Consider the following 15467-nt stretch of genomic DNA (forward strand, 5'->3'; position numbering starts at 1 on the left):
GGATCTGGGTGAGCCTGGGTCCTGGGTCCGGGTGAGGCCGTGGGCCCCTGGATCCGGGTGAGCCTGGGTCCTGGGTCCGGGTGAGGCCATGGACCCCTGGATCCAGGTGAGCCTGGGCCCCAGGTTTGGGTGAGGCCGTGGGCCCCTGGATCCGGGTGAGGCCACGCGATCCTGGGTCTGGGAGAGGCCACGCGCCCCTGGGTCCGGGTGAGGCCATGCGCCCCTGGATCCGGGTGAGCCCGGGTCCCGGGTCCGGGTGAGGCCGTGGGCCCCTGGATCCGGGTGAGCCTGGGTCCTGGGTCTGGGTGAGGCCGTGGGCCCCTGGATCCGGGTGAAGCCGTGCCCCTGGGTCCGGACGAGACCAAACCAGAGGGAGTCGGACCTGCATTACCACCAGTTGTCCACCATCCAGAGCTGAGGGGTCAGTGCCGACATGTACTCATAAGGAACTGGTGGACATTGATATTGGGTCTCAAAAGAACTGTTGGTCCAGAAAGAAACTCACTACAGACTGATTCATTTGCCTGTCAGAATAACTATTATTGCTCGTCGCACATTCAATTCTTATATCTCTAGTGACACATGATTTCGCTCATCTAGGGGAAATGATGAACAACATAGACTGATGAACAAGAACAGAACCAGAAACAAGGAGGCATCGATCGGACTATCGGGCCTCAGAGGGAGGATAGGGGAGGGTGAGGGGAGGGGGGAGAGATCAACCAAAGGTCTTGTGTGCATGCATATGAGCCTAACCAATGGTTAAGTTCAACAGGGGGTTGGGGCATCCATGGGGAGGGGTGTGGGATGGGAATGGGGGGATGAGGACAAATATGTGACACCTTAATCAATAAAGAAATTAAAAAAAAAATTTACAAAAAAAAAAAATAAAATAAATAAATAAACTGTTCTTCAACAGAAAAGATTACTTGTTTATTCTCACACCTCTATTCCCACTATCCTGAGAGTTTTTAATCATAAACTAGGGGCCTGGTGCATGAAATTCGTGCACTGGGGGTCGGGGGTCCCTCTCACATACTGGGAGCCCTCAGGGGATGTCCTACTGACGGCTTAGGCCCGCTCTTCATAGGGAGCAGGCCTAATCTGCAGTCTGGCCTCCCTTTGTGAGAGACAACCGGACTGATCAGGGAAAGGCACCAGCCCCATCACCCTGCTGCTGGAGCCACTGCCACCGCAGCCACCAAGGTGTTTTCATCAACATGGACTCCAGTCCCTTCACCAAGAAAAAATGACAACTTTCTTTAGGCATTTTCAAGATGTGTCTTTCATAGAATATGACATTTCTTTCTTTCTTTTTTTTTTTTATCCTCACCTGAGTATATGTTTCCATTGACTTTTAGAGAATGTGAAAGAGAAAGGGAAAGACAGAGAGAAACATCAAAGTGAGAGGAATACTTTGATTGGTTGCCTCCTGCATGAGCCCTGACCTGGGCCCCAGCCAGGGAGGAGCCTGCAACTTAGGTACATGCCCTTGATCAGAATCTAACCTGGACTCTGCGGTTGGCAAACCTAGGCATTACCCACTGAGCCAAACCGTGTAGGGCAGGTTATGACATTTCTTAGCCCTCCAGCAGTGGACCTTTGTTTTTTTTCCCCAGGAGTGTGGTAGAAAAGCCCTAGATCACCTTTTTGGATTCTTATACCCAAGTTACTAAGAATATTACCAGTGGCATACAGGGAGCTTAGCCAATGAGTGGTCAGAAAAGGTGTTTCCTCTGTAGTTCACACCTATCTCCTCAGATCTTGGGCTCCACCCCTGCCAAGGCCTAAAGCCTCCAGCCCTTGGCAAGGGACCCCCAGCTGGCTCCATCGCCAGACTCCTCCCCTGGCCAAGGCCTCAAGCCTCTGTTTGAGGCTTGGGCCCTGGGCAGGGACCCCCAGCTGGCTCAATCGCCCGGCTCCACCCCCAGCCAAGGCTGCAAGCCTCTGGCCGAGACTTGGGCTCTGGGCAGGGACCCCCAGCTGGCTCTGATTGCCTGCAGGGGACCCCAGCTGGCTCTGATCGCCTGTGGGGGACCCCAGCTGGCTCCGATCTTTCCCTCTGATCTTTGGCTCCAATCGCCCAGTTCTGAACATGGTCGCTTTCCGAGGCTACAGCCATCTTGGTTGGGTGTATTTGCATATTCGCTTTCTGATGGGCTGGTGGGCGTGGCTTGTGAGTGTAGCAGAGTGATGATTTGCATATTACTCTATTATTAGATAGGATGGGTGCTGGACTTCATTAATGTTTTTTTCTGCATCTATTGACATGGTCATATGGTTTATTCTTCATTTTGTTTATGTGGTATATCATATTTATTGGTTTGCATATATTGTACCAACTTTGCATCCCTAGAATAAATCCTACTTAATCATGGTATATAATATTTTAATGTATTGCTGGATCTGGTTTGCTAATATTTTGTTGAGGATTTTACTATCTATGTTCATTAGGAATATTGGCCTATAATTTTCTTTTTAATCCTCACCTGAGAATATTTTTCCATTGATTTTTAGAGAGAGTGAAAGAGAGAGGGAAAGACAGAGGGAAATATCAATGTGAGAGAAACACATGGATTGGTTGCCTCCTATACAAGCCTCAAGGAGCCTGCAACAGAGGTACATGCCCTTGACCGGAATCAAACCCAGGACCCTTCAGTCTGCAGGCCAACACTCTGTCCACTGAGCCAAACCGGCTAGGGCTGGCCTATAATTTTCTTTCTTTGTAGTGTCCTTATCTGGTTTTGGAATTAGGAGAGTGTTGGCCTTGTAAAATGAGTTTGGAAGCCTTTCCTCCTCTGGGTTTCTTTGGGATCATTTGAGAAGGTTAGGTGTTGTTTCTTCTTTGAGTGTTTGGTACAATTCACCTGTGAAGCCATCCATCTGGTCCAGGACTCAGGTTTGTTGGAGGTGTGTGATTCCTGCTTCAATTTTATTAGTTGTAATTGTCTATTCAGATTTTCTGATTCTTCCTGATTTCGTTTTGGAAGATTGTATGTTTATGGGAATTTATCCATTTCTTCCACTTTGTCCAATTGGTTGACATATACTAGTAGTTGTTCATACTATTTTCTTATAATCCTTTGCATTTCTGTGATGTCAGTTGTTACTTCTTGGTTTTCATTTCTGATTTTATTTATTTGGGCCCTCTATCTTTTTTCCTTGATGAGTCTGATTAAAGGTTTGTCAATCTTGTTTATCTTTTCAAAGAACCAGCTCTCAGTTTCATTGAGAACCTTAAAGATTCCACCAAAACATTATTATTAACTGATAAATAAATTCAGTTAAATAACAGAAAGCAAAATAAATATTCAGAAATCGGTTGCATTGTTTTGTATTTTTTAGGTTGTATTTCATATATTTCCACTCTGATCTTTATTATTTTATTTCTCTACTGTCTTGGGCTTTTTTCCTAATTCTTTTAGGTGTAAGGTTTGGTTGTTTATTTTAGATTTTTTCCTGTTGTTTTGAGATAGGTCTGTAATGCTATGATTTTTCCTCTTACGTAGGTTTGCTTTTGCTGTGTCCCTTAGATTTTGTGTTGTTGTGTTCCCATTTTCATTTGTTTTAAGGTATTATTTTTATTTCTTCCTTGATCTCATTGTTAACTCATTCATTGTTTAGTAACATGTTATTTAACCTCCATGTGTTGTGTGTTTTTCAGTTTTTTTCTTATAATTGATTTCTCATTTCAAAACATTGTGGTCAGAGAAGATGTCTAACATGATCAATCTTCTTAAATTTATTGACTTGTTTTGTGTTCTAACATGTGATGAGACCACTTTTATTATTAGATGCAAAGACATAAGATTCCTGCTACAAATGTTTCTGTAAGCTCCCCCTGTTGTGGGTTGGTCTTTACAGTTCAGTTCAATACTCACACTTGGAGCAGCAGGGTGGTGGGACACCCACCCAGTCACCTTGATTGGCCCCAGCTCTTCTCAGGGCTGCCTCTTACCCTCAGGGCTCAGCTCACATATCCGGTCATCAGCAAGACTGTCCCTGGCCACGCCTCCTTGTTACCCTAGCTCACTACCCGAAACCCTCCCATTTACCAGTTTGCTGCTTGTTATCTGTGCCCCACTGACATATTCCAGGACCTGCACGCCATTAGAACAGGAAACTCATCTCTTGTTTGCGACTATATCTTCCCAGATCCCAGAATGGTGCCTAGCACAAAGGAGTGCTCGAAAACATTTGTTGTCTGAAAGGAAGGGGAGAGAAACATGGGGGAAGAAAGAGGAGGAGGAGGAGGAGGAGGAAGAGGGAAAGGGAGGGAGGAAGGACACAAGACATGCTGAGACCACAGGGAAAAGAGAATATTCTGCCTTGAACTCAGAGGAGGCTTCTAGAAGAGGTGATGGACTAGAAGGGGTTTTCTAAACAAATTAGCTGAGCACAAGGTGGGGGTGAAGGCATGCTAAGCAAAGATTAGCATAAGCAAAGGCAAAGGGGGCTAAAATGGTAAGATCTGCACTGAAGTGCATGAGGCAGGGCTGAGGGAGACTAATGAAGGTGCGGGAAATCCCTGAGGATCTTCCTGGCCATGGAAACGGGCATTCCACTACCTTAAAAAGTGGAGGCTTAAGCTCTTTGGCTGCCATCAGAGTGCGGTTCTCACTTCTGTGCCCCACTTTGCCTAATCAAGTTGCAGTAGAACCAATTCTGACTTCCTGCCTCGCTCCCCACTCTCCCCCTCCAGTCACTGCATCCCCACTGACTGTGCCAAGGGCCAGCTGTCAGGGCAGCAGCTCTGTATGAAGCAATACTATGGCCTCTTCTCTTCCTACCGCCTCCCTGGCCACATCCAGGACACGCTGGTGGCCCAGAAGAGCAGTGTCATGCCTGAGCCGGAGCACATCATTGTGGCCTGCTGCAACCAGGTAAGTGGCCCCCGCTGCGGCAGCCTCTTGGGCCCGGGGAGGACACGTGTGTGCTCAGGCATTCCTGCTTTTCCAAGGGTGCTCACCCCCTCCCAGATCCACACACTGAGCTGGGGCAGAGTGGCCCCAAAGTGGGACCTCCGCACTCCCTGTCAGTTCCATTTCTCTCCACTGGTTGGATTTTCAGAATGAGGAGAGTCATCGATTAAGAACACTTTCAGTGGGCTCCCATTCCAGCCTGACCCTCCAGGTCAGGTCAAAGAGTTGCCTGGATAATGGACTCAGGGTCATTAATGAGATCCTGCAAGGCCCCAGACCCTCCACTTGCAGTGACCAAGGCCATGACCTTCCCAGAAACTATACAGAGACAGACAGCTTTGCAGATTGTTGGGACCTCCTTGCACTCACTAGTATGTTTGAGATCTATCCCTATAGCTGAATATGGAACTAGTTCGTTCTTTTTAACTGCTGGGTAGGCATGCACTGGACAAGTACATACATTTTACTTAGCCATCTCCTGCTGGAGACATATAGGTTCTCTCTCCCATTTTGTTGCTGCAAACTGCTCATATGTACGTTCCCATATACATGATAAGAACAGGGGAAGAGAGAGCATGGGGGAGCAGGGCACAAGGGTATATGTTTCTCTAAGCTTTAGGCTAAAATGTGTATTTATCAGAGCAATTGCTGAGTCATACGGTATGCACATTTTTAATTTTAATAGACACTGTCCCCCAACAATGGTTGTGCCAATTTATACTCAATTCCCCATAAATGTAGTGCTTTTATAAGAACTAAGAACCACAAAAGCAAGGGTTCATTTAGCTAAGTTTAATGTGAACTTCTTTGAATTGGAGCAGCTTGGCGTCCAGCACAGTTAACAAAGTTGAGGTGGCCCCCAAATTGTGACTACTCGGAGCCATGACTACATGGGAACCTTGGGCCTGAACATGTCCGTCCATTCTCAGATCTGAAGGTTCAGTGAAGGCCTGGCACCTGGCCCGGCTGCCGTGAGTGATGTGTTTGACCTGTTTCCCCACAGTTCTTTGTCTTGGATGTTGTCATTAATTTCCGCCGTCTCAGTGAGGGGGATCTGTTCACTCAGTTGAGAAAGATAGTCAAAATGGCTTCCAACGAGGATGAACGCTTGCCTCCAATCGGCCTGCTGACATCAGACGGGAGGAGCCAATGGGCTGAGGCCAGGACCGTCCTCGTGAAAGGTCAGCCGCAGTGCCCAGCGCATCGCCACGCCCATCTCATCCTCACGTCCATTGGCTTTCCCTCCTCCAGGGTTGGGAACCATGCCTCATCCCCATCTGCCATCGCACTGGAGCTGAGGCCTCCCTCCAACTCTGGACCCCGTGGCAAGTCTTGCTGTCAGCTGAGGTTCCTTGATGCTGAAGGCACCTTTGGTACCCTCTTATTTCATCTGACCATGCTCCAGCTCTGGGTGACACTGGCTAGCCCTGGAATCCTGGGATGTCTGGGAACACTGGGGCTGGAAGATTTTGAGCTGGAGGAAGGCTGGCAGCAATTAAGCAGTTGTGTTTTGCTTGTTGGCGGGGGTGATTCTCATTTGAGAGGTCTGAGTTGCTGGGAGAGCCATCAGATGAGGATTTGGGATGGAGCCCACCTCTGGGAGGGTGGTTGGCTGCCTTCTTTATATGAACTTTTGGTCCTAAACTTTTCATCGTTAAGCTGAGAGTTTCCAAGCACCCCTATAAGAAATCCAGTTATAGTCCTAACATTTTAAAATCATTCTTCTGGAAACTACTTTTCAAATCCAAAGCCAGCTCTATTCCCGGAACCGGGAGAGCCTTCCTTTCTTGCCCATGTTAGAGACTCCTGGATGAGAGGTGAGACGTCCATAGCCTCCATCTGCCCCTCAGGTTTCATTTGGCCAGGTGTCTATCTAGACTCCCCAAGTGTCTGCAAGCTGAGGACTTGTGCTAGGCCCGAGGAGTGTAAGAGATAGAGAGGATGAAGTGCCCTCCAGCCCACTAGATAAGAACAGGGGACTAGAGGGCATGGGGAGCAGGTTCAAGTACGCAGTAATGCGATATCTACCCACGTAAGGTAACAGACAGCAGTGCCGAATAAGTGCGTCAGGACTTCAGAGCGGGAAGGGAGCCCTTCTAATTGGGAAGCTTTCAAAAGGCTTTGTTGAAAGAGGTGGAAGTTGTGCAAATCCCTGTGATATGAGTGAGAGCTGCAGGAGGGATAGGTGGCATACAGGCTGGCAGACTGGGGTGGGCAAAGCGGACTGCCCATCAGGGACATCTGCCCTGCCCAGTACCATGAGGAGAGCAGAGGGCTGGCAAAGTGGCCATGCTGACCGTACTGGTAGAGTGAGGAGGTAGTGGGCCTGGCTCTCTGGCAACAGGCACTGCATTTTCTGGTTCCCTCCCTAGAACGTTCGTCCCCCAGGGCTGTCTGGCTCTTTGCACTATCCAGAGCGCAGCTCAGCTTCAACACCTCAGGTCTTCCTTGAGCATTTCTCCCCAATTATATTCTGTCCATTGGTCCTGTTTTCTCCTCTTGATTACATTTTTCACTCCCCAAAGTCAGCTTTCCATTTGCTTGATTCCTGCTGATTATCTGCTGCCCTCCCCGAGTCAATAAGGTCCAAGAGAACAGGGGCCTGGTCTGTTTGCTTCAACTTTGAACCTGCTGTGCCAAGTACAGTAAGGGCCCGGTTGTATTTGTTAAATAAAAAAATGAAGGGTTATTAGGAATACTGGGGCCCAGACTTATTTCCCACTTACCAATGAACTATTCTTTCATTCAATTATTGGGCACCTGTGAATGCTTGGTTCTAAATCGGGATTGCACAGGCCACAGGGAAGTTTGAGAGCTGAGCCTGTTCTCATGAACCTAGCCGCCAAATTGGAGAATTAATAACATCATTTGAAAGTGAGTTCATTCCCTCAGTAGACCATGGTCTAATCAAATCCCACTCTTCTCCCCTCTGGGGACAGTGACAGGCATCAAAATAATCACTTTTGCTTCCAGTACAGTTTCCACTTTATTAGCAGGCCAGGCCAAGCCATCTCCCTGCAGGACTGCCAGGGATTGCCTGGAGGTCTCAGTGCTTGGGCTGCCCTAATCGGAATTAATTTGTTAATGGCACTTGATCTGGTTTTCTGAATGGAAGTACTGTTTCTGTGGGAAGCGTGACAGAAAGGAGGGGGCACACACGCCTTGCCTTTGGAAATTCAATTAATCCAGTTAGCACTGACTGTGTCATCTGTGTGGCAGGAAACCATTTCTTCCCAGAGCCCTCTTCTCTGGAGCAGCCCTTTCCCACAGAAGGCAAATGGGGAAACCATTTAGAAAACAGTTTCAGTGTAAAAGTAAAAGATTGTGACAGCTTGGATAGGATTAAGAGGGAGGATGGAAAGACATGGGTGGGGTCTAGATATGTTTCAAAGTAGAAGAAGAAGGATAAAAGAAGTGAGAAGTGTTTCCAGGTCTTTTATTTGAGCAACTGAATAGGATGGTGGTTCTATTCGCTGAGATGGGAATCAGGTTGAGACAGTGGCTATGAAATGGAGAAGTCCTTTCCAAGTATGTCAGGTCTGAGATGCCTTGAGTCATCTAAGTGGAGACATCAAATTAGATCTATGTGTCTGGAACTCAAGAGAGAGGTCAACACGGAGATATAAATTTGAGAGCCATCAGCACGTAAGTGATATTTAGTCATGGACCTGAGTGAGATCATCTAGAAGCAGAAGAATGGGGCCTCAGAGGTCAGATAGAGAAAGATGCTGAGGGCATTGTGAAAGCAGCCCTGAAATCAAGAGAAAACCAGATGAGTCACAAAGATCCAAGATGGAAGGAAGAAGTGGCCAGCCACACCGAATGCTGCAGAGAGCTCAAGGAAGCGTCACCAGTGACCTTCACAAAGGCCAGACTGGAGTAGTGGGAAGAATGAATGGTCATATGCTGATGGAAGTGATCCAACAGCAGGAGGAAATTGTGTTTGAGGTCAATGAGTAGAATTAGTAAGTGTGGAGGACTCTTTTCAGACATTATGGGATTAAAAGGAGCAGAAAAATGCAGGAGTTGCTGGAAGAGGGTTGGGGTCAAGGGAAGTGTTTTTATTAGTAAATGCAAGGGCATGGTAGTATGTAGACAAATACATGGACATAATCCCATAGGAGAATTGTTAATGAGGAGAGAGGAGATAAATAAAGGGGTAAAGTTATTGCAAAAAAAGAAGGAGATGGAACCCAGATAGTAGAGGCCTTTGGTTGGTGCCAGGAAAATGGAGACCAGAGGTCCACAAGACTGTGCTGTGGTAGTGGAAGTATGAGGAGGTTTCCAACTGGTGACTTCTGGTCTCAGATTAGCAGGGCATGGCCATGAGCTGAGTGGCAGAGGATGGTATTCTGAAGACGAAAGAGAATGCATGAGTCCTAACCAGCCTGGCTCAGTGGATGGAGCATTAGCCATGGACTGAAGGGTCCTAGGTTCGATTTGGGTAAAGAGCATGAATCTCAGTTGCAGGCTCGATTCGTGGCCCTGATCAGGGCGCATGTGAGAGACAACCAATCAATGTGTATCTCCCACATCAATGTCTCTCTATCTCTCACCCTCCCTTCCATTCTCTCTAAAAGTCAATGGAAAAATATCCCCAGGTGAGGAGAGAGAGGGAGAGAGAGAGAGAGAGAGAGAGAGAGAGAGAGAGAGAAAGAATGAATGCATGAAATTCCCTCTTGGAAAGTAGGAAAGAGGGCTTACTCATGAAACTTGATAAGATTTATGGACTGTGTTGAGCTCATATTTGAGGATTTGAGGTCATACATTTAGGAAAAGTAATTAGCATTGTTTTGCAGTTTCCCTCCACAATGTTCAGCTCCTCGGGTTCAGGCAAGGAGAAGGTATATCACCAGGTTTAGCTAAGGTTGGTGAATAAGACCGAGGGGAAGGGGGAAGGTGTGGGAAAGGGGTGGTTATAATGTTGGAATCTAAACTGAGTCTGCTAGGGCTGCCATAACAAAGTGCCACATGCTGAGTGCTAACCCAACAGAAATGTATTTTCTCACAGATTTGGAAGCTACAGGTCTGAGATCAAGGTTTCAGAGGGGTCAGTTTCTTCTAAGGTCCCTCCCCTTGGCTTGCAGATGGCTGTCTTTTCCTTGTGTCTTCACATGGTCTTTACACTGTGTCCTAATTTCCTCTTCTTATAAGGTCACCAGTCAAGTTGGATTAGGTCCCATCCTAATGACTTCATTTTACTTAATTACCTCAGTAAAGACTCCATGTCCAAACACAGTCTCATTCTGAAAAACTTAGGACTTCATCTTAGGAATTTTGGGAGAACACAATTTATCTCATGATGGGAGGTAAGTGAAAGACAGAGGTGGCTAATGGATCATGGAAATAGGTACTGTGGTTCATGGTTTGGGGGATGTCATTGACACGAGTCATGTTGCAATGGGGGTAACAGACTGTGTGAACCTAACGGTCACGAGTTTGGTCAGAAGGTTGGATGCTTGAAACTGAGACTTCAGGAGGTGTCCCTGGTACTGAATTCCCAGATGTGATTATGGGAGTGGGGACTGACGTTGGACTGCCACAGTTGGGAGGTTGAGAGTCTGAGAGAAGAGGATGTGAGCTGGGTTATCCACATGGACATTGAAAGTACCGGGACAGGGATTGGCGTAGTGATGGGGAGGAGGAAGCTGAACCAGGAGCCCAGGTCTGCACGGTGCTGAGTTGTGAGAAGGTCGGTGGAACACAGCAGTTAAGGGAGTGCTGGTTATGATGGGAAGATAAGAGTCAGCAGGTGCAACTCCAAAGGGAAGGGGGGGAGGAGGAGTCATTTAAGAGTGGGAACAGGGAGAATAAAGTCACCTACCTGACCTGGCCCTTGGGTACATGAGTCTCAAGGAAAAGAGTCTTTGAAAGGGCACAGGGATGTGTAACCCTCAGGGGATACCACCTTCAGTTGAAGCAGAAGGTGAACAGAGAATGTGTATAGAAGAAGTTAATGATGCAAGGGGACCAGCCATCCCTAGTCAGGCATCATGAAGGGTTCAGGAAGGAGGAAAGGAGAGGGCAACAGACCAGGGACAGCAGTCGTCATTGCAAACAATACTCCCAAATTCTTAACTTCTGGGAAGCTACTCTCTCCTAGTTCCAGACATGCCTGTCTGGTGGTTATTAACACCACGGGGTGGGGCCTTTTCAGGTCATCTCTGCTGAAGGCCCAAGGTCTCCACCTCCCTTCCAGAAACTGGGCACGAGGCCTGCGCTCAGATAAAATCTGCCCTTAAATTATCATCGGGTCAACTGAGGCCTAGCGAGGCAATTGATTTCATTAACCCTCTCTCCTCAACAAAAGAGGTGGTCCACCCACCCCCAGGCAGGCTGGCTTCCTCTGTGAGGTCCCAGGTTCCTCAGCCCAACCTCCCTGCTATGCCACTGAGATGGTGGAGGTCACAGAAGTCCAGTAACGCCACTGTGGCATAGCCCACAAGCAGTGGGGCCAGATGTCTGCTACAAAGCCCATGCCCTCCCTATGTGCCCAGTGTCCCCACACCTCCACTGCCTCTCACACAGCGCTTCTCATACAGCGCTCACTGAGAATCTGGTGCAGGACATGTGTGTGTATTGTCATCTCTATTGGCAGCCTGGTCATCCACAGCCAATGCCGAGAGCCCTCCTGGGAGAGTCAAAGCTACCAGCCCCACCAGGACCATCACTGGTCTTTATTGGGGAGACTGGAATAAGCAGGATTATTAGGACACAAGTAGACAGGATAAAACCAAAGGAGTATCTCCAAAAGGAGTCCCGAGGGCATTTGTGGGCCTCACCCCTCTGCCTGTCCTAGCCCAGGAGGGCTTCCTGTGCCAACTAGGACTTGAAGCTTATGCCAACTGCCGTCCTTGTGACTGGGGCTGGCCGATGACATCAGGGTTCTCTGGCTAGTGCCTTAAAACACACACACACACACACACACACACACACACACACCGTATTCCTCAGGCCCAGTGCTTTCCCAGTAGGACAGGTGGAGGCCCGGGATCTCCATTTTTAAGCACCACCTGGTGCAGCCAAGGTTGGGACGCCCTTGTTAGTGGCCTCTGTGCATGGCGGTCCCCCTTGATGTTGGGCCCTGTCCTGGGCACTTTGTTGCTTTAGGTCTTCATTTATAGCCCCGAGGGGAATTTCATCCTCAAGGAATGGAGGAGGCTGTGTCTCCCACGGGTTGAGGGAACCCCACCCTTAGAGGTGTCAGCTGCAGAGCTGGGCCTAATCCAGCAGCAGGGCTTTGCAGGCGCCCATAATTTAGGGACCCCAGGAGGGATGTTCATGCCCTCTCAGGACCTCCCTCCCCAGCGAGCTGTGGCTTTCTGAACCCAGAAGGAGCCAACACTGTTATCCTGGTCTGGAAATTTAATTATACATTCGGCCCTGAGTCTGGAAGACTACAGCACTTGTCAATTTATAGGAAAAGGATAGCCAGCTCAGAGAGCCCCCACCCACCCCACTCCAGCCTGCTGGCTTTCCTGGGTGCTGCTGTGGAGATCCTGCCAACAGGCTTGGAGGCAGATGCCTCCATTTACACAGTCCTGTAAATATTTATCCCCAGCAGCCAATCAGAGCTGGGACACTGCTTTCAAGGAGGGAGCTGACAGAAGGCGGCTGCCTCTGCAGAAGGCCTCGGTCATGGTTTACAACCACCACTCAGAATGGGGTGTTTGGCTATTTAAATATTGTCAACCAGAGATAGGCAGTCTGCTGGTTTTAAAACCAATTACACATTAGCAGCCTCTGATTTAATTGGCCCAGAAATACCGCCTGGGCTCTTGAGGCTGAGTGCTGTTTTCCCTCTTGCGGGGAGGTGAGGCTTGATCCAGGGCTTCCTCCCACAGAGGACGCATGAAGGCCAGAGCATCCACACAAGAAGAGGCACGTGGTCCAGGGCAAGAGGGCTGGCCTTGACCCGGCATCCCTGTTGTGCCCTGGAACCCGGCTCCCTAGGCTAGGACATGAGGACGCAGCCCTCCCTGTGGCTAGGCCCATGGAGATGCAGAGGGCCTGCAAGCAGTGGTCTGGTGCCTGGCACACAGAGAATGTTCACTAAGTGATAAGTTTTATTAGATTTGGGGAATACTCTGGGGACACAGCTTCTCTGGAAAGATCTGGTGAGCTGAAAATCGGCACCTGTTGAATGGGCACTGTCCATGCAGCAGTGATGGGCAGCACAGTGGTATTTGGGGTACAAGGCAGCTGGGAGGTGGTTTGGGTATCTCCTGCTTTTCTTCTCTCACCACCCCTCCCCTGATTCCAGAAGCATGGTAGCTCTTTACACCTGCCTTTGTGGGAAGCATGTTTAGCGCACAGAGGAAGAAGCAATTCTTGGCTTTTGAGTTCCGTTTTTAAATTAAATTACTGTAAACATATTTGGGGGTAATTGTAGGTGCATATGCACTTGTAAGAAATAAACTTGACTCTCCCCTTGCTAACATCTTGCCAAACTCTAGTACAACATCACAACCAAGATGTCAACACTGAGATAGTTAAAATACAGGACTTCTCCATCCCTTTATAGCCACACCCACTTCCTCCTGCTCCCATCCTTCTTAACCCCTGGCAACCACTAATCTGTATTATTTCAAGGATGTTATATAAATGGAGTTATACAGTATGAATCTTCTGAGGTTGGCCTCTCCCCCCACCCCCCACAGTCACCCCACTCAGTGTAATTCTCTAGAGCTTCATCTACGGTGTTGCATGTGTCAGAAGTTCATTCCTTTTATGTAGTCCATCGCACACCTGCATCACGACAGGTGATGTAGCCATTCACCCATCTAAGGACGTTTGATTTTTTTCTCTTCATTGTGGCTATTACAGATAAAGCTACTATGAACATATATGTATAGGTTTTTGTGTAATTGTAATTTTCATTTCAGGAAAAATGCCCAGAAATGAAATTGCTAGGTCATTTTGATATCTGCATCTTTAGCTTTTTGAAGAGACTACATTCCCATCAACAATATCTGAGCAATCTACTTTTTATGCATCCTCATCAGCATTTGGTTTGTCACTATTTTTTATTTTAGTCATTCTGATAGATCTGTATTGATATCTTACTATAGTTTTAATTTACATTTCTCTTTATGATTGATGGTGCTGAATATCTCTTCACCTGCTAATTTGCCATCTGTATATCCTTTTTTGATGGAATAGTGGCTGTTTGGGTTTTTGTTATTGTTTTTTGTTGTTCTGCAAGTTCTAAGAGTTGTTCAAGTTCTTTACTAGCCCTTTATTGGATATGTGGTTTTATATTTCCTCACAATCTGTAGCTTATCTTCTCATCTTCCTAATAGGATGCTTCACTGAATAAATGTTTTAGTTTTGATAAGAAGTCCAACTTATCAAATTTATTTTTTATGGATTCTCCATTCCATTTGGTGTCAAGTTTAAGAGTTCTTTGCCTAGCCTTAGATCCCAAAGATTATCTTTTTAATTTTTTCTGAAATTTTTAAATATTACATTGTACATTTAAATTGATGATCCATTTTGAATTGGTTTTTTATAAGGTGTGAGATTTATGTCCAGGATTATTATTTATGAATTTATTTATTTTTGCCTATCGGTGTCCAATTGCTCTAGCAACACTTGTTGAAAAAGCCCTCCTTCCTCCTTTACTTTTACACCTTTGTCAAAATCAGTTGGGCATATTTATGTGGATCTATTTGCAGGTTTTCTATTCTCTTTCATTGGTCTATGTGTTAATCTCTTTGCCACTTCCACACATTCTTGGTTATGTAGCTGTATAATGTCTTGAAATTGGGTATACTGATTTCTCCAACTTTATTCTTTTTCAAAATTGTTTTAGCTATTCTAGATCCTTTTCCTTTTCACACAGACTTTAGAAAATCTTGTCTATAAATACAAAAAGTCTTGCAGGGATTTTGATGGGAGCTGTGTTGAACCTGTATATAAATTTTGGAGAATTGACATCTTTGCTGTGATGAGTTTTCTGATGCCTGAACACAGTGTATCTTTCCATTTACTTAGACCTTTTTGATTTAGTTCATCAGTGTTTTGTACAACTCCTGTACCTTTTTGCTTGATTTACACAGAAGTGTTTCATTTGTTTTGCAAATAGTAAATAATTTTGCAAATAGTGAATGATATTTTATTTTTAATTTTGGTGTTTATGTGTTTGCTACTGGGATACAGAAATACAATTGATTGCCATATGGTTAGTTAATACTAGTGGCCCAGTGCACAAAATTCATGTACGGGGGTGGGGGTGGGGTTCTCCTCAGCCCAGCCTGCACACTCTCCAATCGGGGACATCCCTATCGCAATCTGGGACTGCTGGCTCCTAACTGCTCACCTGCCTGCCTGATCGCCCCTAACCCCTCTGCCTGCCTGCCTGATTGCCCCTAACCTCTCTGCCTGCCTGCCTGATCTCTCCTAACTGCCCTCCCCTGCTGACCTGATCTCACCCCCAACTGCCCTCCCCTGCTGGCCTGATCTCACCCCTAACTGCTCTCCCCTGCTGGCCTGATTGCCCCTAACTACCTCTGCCTGCCTGATCACCCCTAACTGCTCTCCCCT

General features: G+C 47.1%; 1 protein-coding gene across 3 annotated transcripts in view; it reads left to right on the plus strand.

Moving 5' to 3' along the window:
* CHAT (choline O-acetyltransferase) overlaps positions 1-15467 on the plus strand; it is an 84143-nt gene that overhangs the window by 42496 nt on the left and 26180 nt on the right. For all 3 annotated transcript variants that reach the window (XM_079793967.1, XM_079793965.1, XM_079793966.1), the window contains 2 exons: positions 4703-4883; positions 5926-6103. In XM_079793967.1, the coding sequence (XP_079650093.1) occupies positions 4703-4883; positions 5926-6103 (359 nt within the window). The remainder of the gene's footprint in view (positions 1-4702; positions 4884-5925; positions 6104-15467) is intronic.

The sequence above is a fragment of the Cnephaeus nilssonii genome (assembly GCF_951640355.1).
Source record: "Cnephaeus nilssonii genome assembly, chromosome: 16".
In the NCBI taxonomy this organism is placed as follows: Eukaryota; Metazoa; Chordata; class Mammalia; order Chiroptera; family Vespertilionidae; genus Cnephaeus; species Cnephaeus nilssonii.